We start from the raw sequence: 12,862 nt of genomic DNA, 5'->3' as shown, positions 1-12,862 counted from the left end.
GAGTGCTGATTTTGGGCCTATTTCGTTTCATTTTTGGGCCCAAACCGATTTTCAACTCTTTTCTTTTTGTTTTTTTTCTAATTTTAAAACAAAAAATGAAAAATAACAAATAAATAGTAAAAAAAATGAAATTAAAACAAACAACAATGTAACACTTCAACACCATTATCACACCAAATTAAAATGTTCAAGTAAGTTAAATCACAACCTAGAACGAACAATGCACATATATTTTTGAATTTTCTTTTAACTACTGAATTACGGTTTGATTACTATGACAGACATACCTCGTGTTTTGACTGATAAGATCAAAAAATGCAAAAAAATGGGATGAACCACAAATGACTAGCAGTACATGTCATGAAAAATTGGAAAATTTGTACAGCGAGGTCACTGGTCACTATTTTTGTTTTCTTTTGGAGTGCTTGTCCGTGAAGCAAAAATCACGTGCTTACACACACTTTATACCTGTAGTAACAATTTCCTGTGTATCACCACCTAGAAGTTCTTTGCAAATAGCTAGTGCTCCTCCATACCGATCGTCTTTCCCAATAGTGCTAGATACATCACTCGCTTTCAGTTCTAAAGTACCAACAAGTGCTTGATCTCCATCGTCAAACAAATTACCTTTTGCAATATCACTTTCCAAAGCACAACTCGGTGCATGTTTTTCAATACCAACAACTTGATCATCTGTACCTTTCTCAGTTGTTAACTCTTCATCGTTTCCATCTTTACTCTGTCTACAAACACTCTTGTGTGAGATTTTTCCACGTAAAAATTCAATGCCTTATTACGTACTGTTTTATTACGTGTAGCATTATCATTTGCGACTTTATGCATGCATCATGAGAAGTATGTTTTTCAGTCTCAACAACTTGATTATCTGCACCTTGCTTGCTTCCAATATTCTCAGTTGATAACTCTACTTCATCATTTCCATCTCTGCTCAATCTATCAGCACTGGAACGTTCCTCTTCAACTTGTTCTTGAACATGTTGATCGCCTTCAAAAGCCACTTCCTCACGTGTAGCATTTACATCTGCGACTTTATCTGATGCATTATCAACAATATTAATATCCGATGGATGTTCGTAACAGTCGTTTCCCCTATCATATTTTCGATGGTTACTCAAATCAAAATTTCCATCGTCCATTCCATTTGATTTGTTGACAATCTCAAACAATTGTTCAAACTTTTCATCGAAATATTCCTAGAAAAAAAATTACTAACAATGATTAATCTGAATAACATCAGCAGAAATAAAAAGACTTCTCTATACCTTCACTTTTATAAAAACCACATCCACAATAGTAGATCGCTCCTCCTTTTTAAACTTATCGAAAACTTCTTTCACGATCGTGCTTCTTTCTTTTTTTGCATGCCTTTGAACCTCCATCATTAACCTCTAGAATAGACACACAACAAAAATTCAGATATAGAAGAAAATTTCAGCTAAAAAACATAGTGTACTTTTACAAAAACAGAACCAAAAAACTTCAGATCAAAACTTACAGAACATATTGTGTTGAGTAATTCATTGTCATCAAAGTCACTTGTAGAACGGTTAGAACGACTCTGGTTACGAGATGATTCGCCAATAAAAGGAGTTCGATTCGCTTCTCTTGATCGACTCCGACTACGTGGTGATTTACCAATAACTGGAATTCGATTCGATTCTTTTGATCGACTCAGAGTATGTGGTGATTCACCAGTTGAAGGAACCATGTTAAGTACCTTTGAACGAATCCGGCTGCATGGTAATTATCCAATTAAAGGCATTGAATTCAATTCCTTTTCTGTAGGAATTATATCCAATACCCTAAAGTTGCGATATCTCTGTTTAATACAAAAAAGTATATTATGAGAAGAAAAAAACTAATACGTCAACATATTAACACAAAGACAAAAAAAAGTAACTTACTTCATGACTACTGAACATATCAAAAAGTTCAGGAAATTTAGGCTTTCCCACACATACATAACGTAACATCCTAGGAACCTGAGGGGTATCAAGGTACTCATCCTCTCTTATATACTTCTCCCGAATATCTGGGAAGCGCTCATAAAAGCAAGCACATAACGGATATGAAAATCCATCAAGTTTATACTCAGTTGAATGTAATTTGTTCTACTTGTCCAATGCATGTTTCAGTGAGTAAATGAGCTTCTCATAAGCCACATTACCCCAAGGATATTCAGCAGAAACCTTATCATCTTCAACAATAGATGCATACTCCTCCATCACAGATGACTCGGTCTTTTTCCCAAACAAAATAGACTCTACAACAAGAATTTCCATAAGCTTCACAGCATCATCATCGCTCTCGCATATGCGTATGTGATTCACAGCATTCTTTAGAATTTCATTCTGAGTCATAAAATCTCGAATATCCTTCAAAGTCACACCCTTGGACTTACCAAAATAGCGCTTCAGAATATTACTCTCTCGAATAATTAGTTTTTCAATATTATGTACTGTGATCCGCAAACCACACATAATATGAAAGTCTTCAAGAGTGAAGGAAACATCATGGCCAAAAATCTTGAAACTAATCGAGTCTCGATCATTCATAAATATTCAAGAAAGACACAGACAATGAACCAACTTCATGCTGCATTTGAAATTCTCCATAGCCATAATGTATCGAAGTGTACCATTATTAAGCTTATCCCGTTGTTTAGGAGTCAAGAAAGTTGCAATTAAATTCTTCAAATCGTGGTTCCCCTTCCAGTAACCCTTACAGTTAAACCAATCTCGAAACTCAAAATATCTTTGCCCTGGTCTTGTAGGTGGAGGAGCAGGGACATAAGGACCTGAGGGTGTTATAGGTTGTCCAGGTGCTTTAGGTGCTTTAGGGGCATTAACTGCTTTGCGCACTTTAGCTGCATTAGGATCTTTAGGTACTTTAGGAGCTATCTGTTCAAAAAAAGTAAAACATACAAAAAATAACATCAGGACATTATCAAAAACATCAGTTAAAACTTCAATCTCTAAGAAGGCTGAAGTTCGACAGTTACAAAACAAAAACTTCAGCTCTAGAGCTGAAGTTCGATAGTTACAAAACAAAAACTTCAGCTCTAGAGCTGAAGTTCACCAGTAACAAAAACAAAAACTTCAGCTTCTAAAGCTGAAGTTCAACAGTTACAAAACACAAAACATTCAACAACATGTTGTAGGTTTTACAAAAAACAAAACACAAATTCAAATCCAAAAATAATGTAAAACATGAAAAATAAACTCCAACTCCTATCTAAGGTATCACCACTTTAATAGTATCATCTATTTAACTCTCAAAATTTTTAAAAATTTGGACGTCTAATCACTGAAGAATTTATAGAATTTTCATCAACAACATAAAAACTCGTTCAAAAAACCTAAAAACACAATCGTAAATGTAAAACTAATGCACTTATCAAACTAAACCCTAAGAAATTATTTAATCATAAATACATGACTATCAAAACCAAAACCATAAATAAAACCTAGAAAGTTAATGCAATGTACCTGTGATTAAATCGGAATGTGGGAACAACGACGACTAACAGTTGAAAAATCAAAACAACGACGAAAACTGTTTGATTTCAGAAAAGAACAAATCAAAAAACGCGAATAACGGAAGAGAGAGACAGAGACAGTAGAGGACTAGCGTATACTTGAAGAGAAAGTAATTTTTTAATGAAAAAGAGCAAAATAGTCTTTTTAAAAGGCTTTTAACAGAAAAATGGATACGGGTGCAAACAAAAAGACAAAGTGGCTATAGGTTAGTAATCATCTATCCTACCCGTAATCTTAAAAAGGTAGGTGAAGAGAGATAACAGTTGTAAATCGACTCAGATGGAGCAAAACCCGAGTTTTGGAGAAGAAAACAACCAGGTAGGGTAAAAGGATAGATGGTTAGGCTTTATAAGATCGTGCCACGTGACTTTAAAAAATGGTCCGTTAGAAGGGGGCATAAATATTAAAATGAGTAACGGTAGGGGTGTATAGTGAAGGAAAGTATAACGGAGGGTATATGGTAGTGCAAGACCTTAGCTACTTTTAATTTGACAGAAAACCGACAATCTATATTTTTAACAATTTCCTGTTTTGTTTACCCTAGCTAAATTGTCTAGTATTACCTTAAATGATATAGTTGGTAGACATATTTTGTGTTCAAATTAAAAAGTTAGCTAAGTGACTCAGCACCAGTTAGTCAGCTATCTTTATTTTTATGTTAGGTGGCGACTCCAAAGTATTTTTTAAAACCTTTTTGAGTTATCAAATTATTGTGGTTCTCAAACTCTCTCAGTAAAAAAAAACAACCACAAAGCAGGACCTTGAGTTATCAAATTATCGTGGTTCTCAAACTCTCCAATATTTAATTTCATGATGGCAACTGCACATTTCGTTCGGGTTTTATTTAAGTATTAGTAGTTAGATTATAAATATGGGTCGAACCTAGATTTTTTGAGTCTTATTTCTAGTAACAAACACGTTTTTGTTTTTTCTGTTTTTTATGTTGTGAACTCAAATTTCAAAAAACTCTTTCTCATTATTTAGAACAATTCGCTCACTCGTTGAGCCTCTCATTTGAATTAGAACATTTATGTGTTGATTAGCTTTCCTAATTAATTAATTAATCAATTCAAATTTAACTTTCTTTCCATTCGGATTGAAAAGAATCTTATTTACTATCTTTCTATTTAAATTAAAAAAATATTATCTTTCAATTTAAATTAAATACTATAATAAATATAGTCCTAAATTGCCAAATAATTTTATATTAGTTTGCCACTTGGCTTAACCACAATGCAAACTTTCTGGATAAATAGCTGGAAAATGTTGCGTAGAATGAATTATCGTGTGTACATCTAGATCCTCGAATAAGATAATATGAACTCGAAGTTCATAAAAAGATAATTCGTTTGCAATATATTTCAAAGCATGTCATACGCATTTGCTGACCCAAAGAAAGTAACTATAATCTCATTGCAAATGCTCATATTAAGTCCTAGAAGGACAAAGTCTATGGTACGCTTAAAGCGTTTTTTTTTTGTAAAAACTTAAAAAAAATGTAAAAACAGAAAAAAAAATTATTTTTAATAAAATATTTTCGTTTTTTAAAAACTGAAAAAATATTTTCAACAAACTATTTTTGTTTTTGAAAAATATTTTTTTTCATTTTTTTCATTTTTTCCATGCAATTTTTACAATAAAAAGCATAAAAGAGGTCCCTTTTGTTTGGGCCTGGACCAACCCTCAGCCGGCCCATTACCCCATTCCGAAGTATTTGCACTGAATAGCCTTTTTTTGAGGTTACTCTTTAAATTTTGTCTCCATTAGCTCATTGTATTATCTGAAATTGATCAAATTTTCCATTCCTTGCATCGTTGACAAATTTACCTACATTAACTTTTGATTATGATTTAAAAAAAATTGAGATACGCACAAACCGGCACAAATAACAAAATAGGCAAAGGTGAGTTTTCTAACTTTATATTTTACTTGTTCTATATAGTTATATCTATTCCTTAGGCAAGATAAACTATGGTTGATGGTATATCGAAAACAGCCTCTTTACCTGCATAAGGTAAGGGTAAGGATGCGTACTTATTACCTTTTCTAATTTCCACTTGTGAAATTATACTGGATATGTTATTGTTGTTGTTCGTAAGGTAAACCATGATACTCAACGTCTAGAGAAAGAGCTTTTGCACTAGGAGAGATTCCAATCTTGCAATACTTGAATTCTTCATGAACATGTTATGCTTTATTCTTGTTATATGTGAAACACATGCTATGAAAAGTGTCATATCCTTATTATAAATACATAGACAATCATTTCTCAATTTCCATGCAAATCCATGTTCTTGAAAATGGGTTCAATGACTTTCCCTACTACCTTCTCTAATAAAAAATTCCCTACAATTTTCCAAGAAACAAATTCCCAATATTCTCTCCAACCAAAAATGAAATTTTACCCTCATTTCATACAACTTCATAACCAAATGTATGTTTCTAGTTTTATTAATTTAAACCAATTTTATTCTTTGAGTTATGTCTCCAAAAGCAATGGCCTATTATACCCTGTGAAATGTAATAGTATAGATAATAATTCAGAAACACCAGAAGAAGGCCAGAAAGCTGTGGAAACAGTACAAAAACTTTATAATGCACTTAGAAATAAAAATCTTAATGAATTATCTGATATAATTGGAGAAGAATGTCGATGCATTAGCAATGTTGCCTCTTCTTTACAAACTTTCTATGGCAAGGAGGTATGCTATACTTTGTATTTATTATTACTTCGTCCCGTCTTAAATATTAGTCGTGTTGACATATATATTTTGATTCAAAATATTTGGCGTTTTAGGAAAATAAAAAGTTATTATCAATTAATTCTTGTCAAAAGGTTTACTTATAATTACCAGAGTGACTTGATTATATAAATATATTTTTTATATTGTCACTACATATGCCTTAACGCTTTGTCTAATATTTTGTTTATTTTTCTACTTGCAGCAAGTAATAGATTTCTTCAATTCAATCATAAAGCTCCTGGGGAATAACTTTGAGTTTGTCATTCAACCCACTATACATGATGGGACAAGTGTTGGGGTTGCTTGGGAACTAGGTTAGCCCATTGTTGTATACTTTTATTTTTCCAATTTTTTTTAATCATCTGGTATTCGAAACTCATCGTTTATGTTTTTTTTGGCAGCATGCAGCGAAACTCATGTTCCCATTGGAAAAGGTTTTGGCTTCTATATGTGCCATTATTACAAGGGCAAGATGATGATAAGGTAAAGTAGGAACTATATTGCACGGACTCTTCAAAATGCTTTCGTATTCGTGTCAAATTTTTCAAAAATACATTATTTTTGAAGGATTCGACACGTACCTAGAGATATTTTCAGAAAGTCAAAACAATATAGAGTAGGAAGAAAAAGAAAAAAGGATCAAGTCATCAATAAAGCATGGAACAATGCAGTTGAAGAAAATTATGTAGGTGTTGGAACAAATATTTGGTTGAAGTACTTGGAGCTGAAAAATACAATATATGTCTATACACCTATCTAAAAACTAAATAATGATTTTCTTTTATAACCAAAAACTCTTGAGGGTGAGCGACGTACGATTCAAAACTCGAAACTAAGTGGATATAAACCTGTCAAAAACTGAATTGCGAATGATGATTTTCCCTTGGGATTTTTATATAAATAGCCGGTCAAATTTACGATTTCTTCTCCAACCAGTATATATAAATTATACAATGATTATATACGATTATACATATATTATATATGAATTATACATATATTGTATCTCCGCCGATTATTTTAAGTTTAAGTAGTTGAGCAGACGACTAAAGGGCAGCCCGACTATGCGCAGGGTCCGGGGAAGGGATGGACCACAAAGGTCTATTGTACGCAGCCTTACCCTACATTTCTGCAAGAGGCTATTTCCACGGCTTGAACCCATGACTTCCTTATCACATGACAACAACTTTGCCAGTTACGCCTTGAGTAGGCGACTATTTAAGTTAATTCTTCCTTTCCCTTTGAATGTCAGGAATGTGGAGATGTTCATGGACCCACTCCTTCATATTGAGCCCGTTCGATTGGTGAGTAGTAATATTCAGTAGTATGAAAACAAAATTATAAATACATGATTTAAAATTTTGGCTAGTAATAATGTATCTTCTTTCTGTTTTCTTCAATTTACCAGAAAATATCATCCTTCCTTCTGAGAGCAGTTCAAAAGATGAATCCTCCAGATCTTTTCAAGGGAAAGAAGAAACAGGCTATGAGCATCTTGTTTATTATTCTACTATTTGTAGCTCTACTGTACTTGGTCAAGAACTCTAGGAACTTAATGTAATTCACCAACAAAATTGTAGTAACAGAAGCAGCAATTTTTGCTGCCATCTATGAAGATTACCACAGACGAAGCAACGTACATAGACGAAAAACTAGAGATCGTTGAACGGTCATTTTTTTCTATTCAAATTGTAACTGGTCATAGGAGATCATTTCCTCACAGCGACAAATAAAGCAATAAGTACCAGAAAGTTTTATATCAAAGAACAAAGAGAAATATACCCTCCAATGTAGATTGTAGACCTGACATATACATCTTAATTGCAATGTGTTTGAACAAGTTAAGAATCTGTTAATGTTCCTACTAGCCATACATTAAGGATGCCAGGATTTTACAAGAACAGAGGAGCTACTGTACCTAGACCAAGGCCATGGCATAATTACAAAAACATCCTTTTGCCATAAGCTCAGAAGCACATCAATTCAGAATTCTAATTACATACCATGAGTCTAACTATGTTAACAAACTAAAATTACCTAAGAACCAAGATACATCTTCGGAAACATTAGCGTATCATCAAACGACTAAACAGCTATGACCTGAAATACCTGCAATAAAACACAGCGGGAGGTTGTGGATCAAATCAGATGGAAGCCCAATGCAAATACTTATGGGCATCGAAAAGCAACAATTGGAAGATACTCAAGTCAAACATAATCTAGTATAACATATTAAAGAATTATTACTTGAGGCAAAATGATTTTGTCGTCCCCACTAAGAACACTTTATTTTCTCTGGACCATAAAATTTTTCATCTCACAACTAAATAGAAAGAAAGAGTAAAATAGGGCACATGTATCATTAATCATATATTCGAACGAGAAGCAGTTGCGGGGATATCCAAGAGCTGAAATGACTTGAGCATATTCTAGAGAATGTTAATGAACTGTTTGTTTTAACAATGGTAAAACGAAAAGAGCTCTCTTGCATTTGACAAAACCATTTCTTTCAGTTTCCTTCAGAAAGAATACTATACATTTTCTACTAATTACCCCTTTAAATTATTTTTTTAATAGGTAAAGTCTTTTATTAGTATGGTACAGAAACAAGTACAATGCAGAACAACAGTACTCTCACTACTTATACTACATGTTTCCCCCTAAAAGATACACAATTATCCATTTAAATTGAATGAACTGCTCTGTTAACTTTCCCTCCTATCTTTTAAGCTTCTTGCAAAAGAATTGTAAATTTTAACTATTACATAGCTAATTGCAAATTGCCATAAACAAATCAGTGTAAATATCAAAGAATCGAGTTATTTTATTTATTTTATAATTCTTTCTTGACATGATACAATCTCCCTCGAGGACAAAATGGTAAACTAGCCTTTTGCTTATGAAGGGTCGACGTGGCATACTTTACCTACCATAGTAATGTAGACGTATAGTCATTGCTAAACAAAATGACGACGTGCCAGCATCTGAGGTATTTCCAAAGCAGAAATGCTTTCACATTCTAGGAGTTCCTGAAGCTTTGCATCGCACACAATCACCATAGAATTCACAGGATCCTGTGAAATGGAAAAGCAGAAATATGTAACAAAGATTCAGATATATGGGACGACGTTGCATAGAGATATTAAACACTTGTAGTAGTGAGGAATTACAGAGGGAAAGGAGGTAGAAACCAGAAAGTAACTGAGAGGAGATAACCAAAATAAAACAAGTTGATTATAGAGATACATCTACCTCAAGTTGGTTAAGCTTTATATACTCCCAAATACGTTTGAAGGCCTCTGTTTGGGGTATCTCCTTTTCTTCACTTCCAAAAAATTTGGCAAGCGCATCAGATATCGCAACAGTGGAAGAGTCAGGCTGTTTAACCTTAGCAGCCGTGGAATGAACTTCAACCTTAGCAGCGACAGAATGAGCTTCAACCTTAGCAGCCATGGGATCAGCTTCAACCTTCAATCTTTTAGCTTGATCGGCTTGCTCAGCTTCTGCAGGGGTTGAACAGCAGAACATCTTAAATAAAATAGCTATAAACCCTTCAAACTATAGGAAGCTATTTGTCGATTTTTCCCTTTTGTCTTTTCCTATATACTTTTAGGAAGTGGGAAAATAAAAGATATGTTATAAGCAGATATCATTTTTTATTTCACATACTTGAAGGATCTAATGCCGTAATATGTTTGGCCAGCAGCTTATTCATCTTGAACATATCGGTACAGTCTGTTTCAAAGAGTGCTCGCAGAGCATCATTGCAGATAATCTTTCGTTTGTTACCAGGATCCTGTAAGTTGTGTTTTCTGATGTACACCCACAGCTGTTTCACAATCTGATCGAGCAAAGAAAGATGTATTTATGATCTATATAATAACAACCAACCAAAATCCGGAGCTTCTATTGATTTGAAAATCAAACCTCTGTCCTGGGCATTGCCGGTTGACCAACAATGGCCTGAAGTTCAGGTGAAACACCACAGACTTTGTTTAGACCACCTGGTCCACCTCTCCTTTTCGTTCCAGAAGTAGCACTGGACAAAATACAAACTGGATCAAATACAGGAAGCTTTGAATTGTTAACCACGTAAACAAGTGGCTTAACTCGTACAAGTAGGGGAAATGTGTTTACCACATAAACAAGTGGCTAACTCGTACACATAGCGGAATATGTTTATTAACCGAATCAGATATCATTTATTATTGAGTTCCGGACATTGATTAGGAAACAGAAGTCATCTAAAAGTGCAGAACACTTAAGTTCCTGGTATAACGTACGGGCATTCCTCGTCAAAGTTGATGTAAGACAGTTTCAATTTAGAATTTCCCAATATGGTTTATGCTATAGCAAAAGAACATTTCAGACACAAATAAAAAAGAACTCCCCAAATTGGAAATTCGCTTTGGAAAAAGAAAAAGGTGAAAACAGTATAAAATGGTTTCAACTACCAACTTAAGAAAGGTAAATGTGACCATTAGAACATAGAATTATCTCTTAATTTTTTACCCACTTTACCTTTCTACTTTTACTTGTGCCAAAGTATAGTTTAGTCCAAACAACAACAACACCAACAACAACGAAATTTTATATAATCTTGCAAATTGTAACAAGATCCTGACTTGGCCAGGTAACAGCATATAGGTGTTCCTAGCTTCAAATTTGCAACTAACTTTGCAGACATAAACATAGGAAATGATAAATTAAAGTAATCAAATAAATAAGAGCCAATATTATCACAAGCAGCTAGCAAATTAATTTAAGAAAAAATATAAAAAGCAAAGCAAAACATAACAACAGATAGTATATAAATTGCAAATCCCAGTTAGACACTAGCTATATGAGCTGCATTAACTAAACCTTTATACATAATAGTGAACAAAAAAAAACATTTTTATAGCATATTTTCAGATCTCTGATTATTATCATTGACATAGGAATTACTATGTGACTTACTATAATACCAAAAAAGTACATCTTATTAAATAAATAAATAAACAAAAAGCATAACCGCTTTTTACTCAACCTATATTCGCCCAACTACCAGCACCAATCCCCCCCATCTCCCCCCCCCACCCCCCACCCCCCCACCCACATACACACACCCCTCCCGGTGGTGCAAAATTATGAATTTCAAAAATAAAAAATAAAACATGCAAACAGAAAAAAAAAAAAAAAAAAAACTCTTATGCATGTCTACCAAATAGTGGAGTAGTAAATTAATGTTTCAGCAAAACCATGTCTTCCATGCATATTTATCTTAATCGTAAAACGGAAATAAACAAAGAGACAAAATTAAATTAAGAAAGGAAAAGACAAACTTATCCTCGTCCAAATTATCTACAGCATACCTTTCCTTGGGGGCAGAAGCGGCATTTGACGTCGCATGCTGAGCAGAACCCGCAGCTGTTCTCGCAACCACCGGCGACGGAGCTTGTTGCTGCACTTGCGGCTGCAGAGGTGGTTGCCGGTATTGGTGCTGCTGCTGCTGCTGCTGAAAGTAAAGGTATTGTTGCTGCTGCTGATGTTGTTGTTGAAGGGCCAAATGGGAATAAAATTGCTGTTGCGCAGCAAACTGTGGGTGGTTCAAGAGGGCAAAATGGTCTTTAATCATCGCCGGATGTTGTACCGGCTGCTGCACCTGTGATCGGAGAAGACTGATCTGATCATTGATAAACTCCGCCTTGTGTGAAAGGTCCTGTCCAAGTTTTGCTCCGAGCTGCTGTACGACGCCGTTTAACGACGTAACGGCGTTAGGGTCCGACTGACGGAGCAAAATCTCAACACCTCTCGCTATTTCCTGGTCCGACACCATGGTTTTGCTTTCATATAGTAACGGCAAAATTAACGGAACCGTTTTTTTCTTTTTCTCTCTCCCACACTCTCTGTTACTCTCTGCGTCTCTGTTTTTCTTCTTCTTTCTCTCTTTCTCTCTCTTCAAGCTTCCTTTTTTTGCCTCTCTCTCTATCTCTATCTATATAAGCATTTAATGACGGATATACCCTTGGCTTAGTTTAAAAGTTATGTTCATTACCTTTTTGCATTTTGTTTTTTAATTTATTTTAGTTTTTCTATCAAGTGTTAGTATTAATCCCGGAAAAAAAGAAAAATCAAGTGTTAGTATTATTTGCTTTCAAGCTTGATTAATTTATATTTATGCCAAAAATATCCTTGTTCCTGATGCTATCACACACACACACACACACAAACATATATATATATATATATATATATATATATATATTAAATATCATGATTTTTAATACATGAATAAGGATATAAAAAGATAAAATTATACTTTCAAAATCTTTTTCAAATTCTTTTCCAAAACGTTGGAAAAATATTTTTATAATAAATAATTTTAAAAAATGGTTAACGGAGGGTATTTTTACACCAAATCAAACAATCAATAAAAATAGTAATACAATATAATTAAATCTAATATTAATAACTATAACATTATTAATACATTTTATTCAGTATTATTCTTATACGCCCAACCAAACGACTTTGTGTTCTTTAACGGATAGCATCAAGAAGAAGCAAGGGTATAAA

At 33.8% G+C, this 12,862-nt stretch overlaps 2 protein-coding genes across 2 annotated transcripts; one reads left to right on the top strand and one right to left on the bottom strand.

The window, feature by feature from the left end:
- The first annotated feature begins 5,843 nt into the window (after positions 1 to 5,843).
- Positions 5,844 to 7,927, top strand: LOC107817160 (uncharacterized). The gene is made up of 5 exons (XM_016642936.2): positions 5,844 to 6,262; positions 6,507 to 6,618; positions 6,706 to 6,787; positions 7,557 to 7,608; positions 7,713 to 7,927. The coding sequence occupies exons 1-5, from the start codon at positions 5,849 to 5,851 to the stop codon at positions 7,863 to 7,865; spliced, it is 813 nt and encodes a 270-aa protein (XP_016498422.2). The 5' UTR covers positions 5,844 to 5,848; the 3' UTR covers positions 7,866 to 7,927.
- A 156-nt stretch (positions 7,928 to 8,083) lies between these two features.
- On the bottom strand, positions 8,084 to 12,267 carry LOC107817159 (uncharacterized). Its single transcript, XM_016642933.2, has 6 exons — positions 11,659 to 12,267; positions 10,232 to 10,343; positions 9,974 to 10,145; positions 9,557 to 9,807; positions 9,235 to 9,378; positions 8,084 to 8,413 (listed from the first exon to the last, which is right to left on the bottom strand). The coding sequence occupies exons 1-5, from the start codon at positions 12,120 to 12,122 to the stop codon at positions 9,262 to 9,264; spliced, it is 1,116 nt and encodes a 371-aa protein (XP_016498419.2). The 5' UTR covers positions 12,123 to 12,267; the 3' UTR covers positions 8,084 to 8,413; positions 9,235 to 9,261.
- Positions 12,268 to 12,862: the final 595 nt, after the last annotated feature.

This window comes from Nicotiana tabacum, chromosome 13, assembly GCF_000715075.1.
Source record: "Nicotiana tabacum cultivar K326 chromosome 13, ASM71507v2, whole genome shotgun sequence".
Classification (NCBI taxonomy): Eukaryota; Viridiplantae; Streptophyta; class Magnoliopsida; order Solanales; family Solanaceae; genus Nicotiana; species Nicotiana tabacum.
Note: the sequence above shows the minus strand (reverse complement) of the source record. Positions and strands in the feature narration are given on the sequence as shown.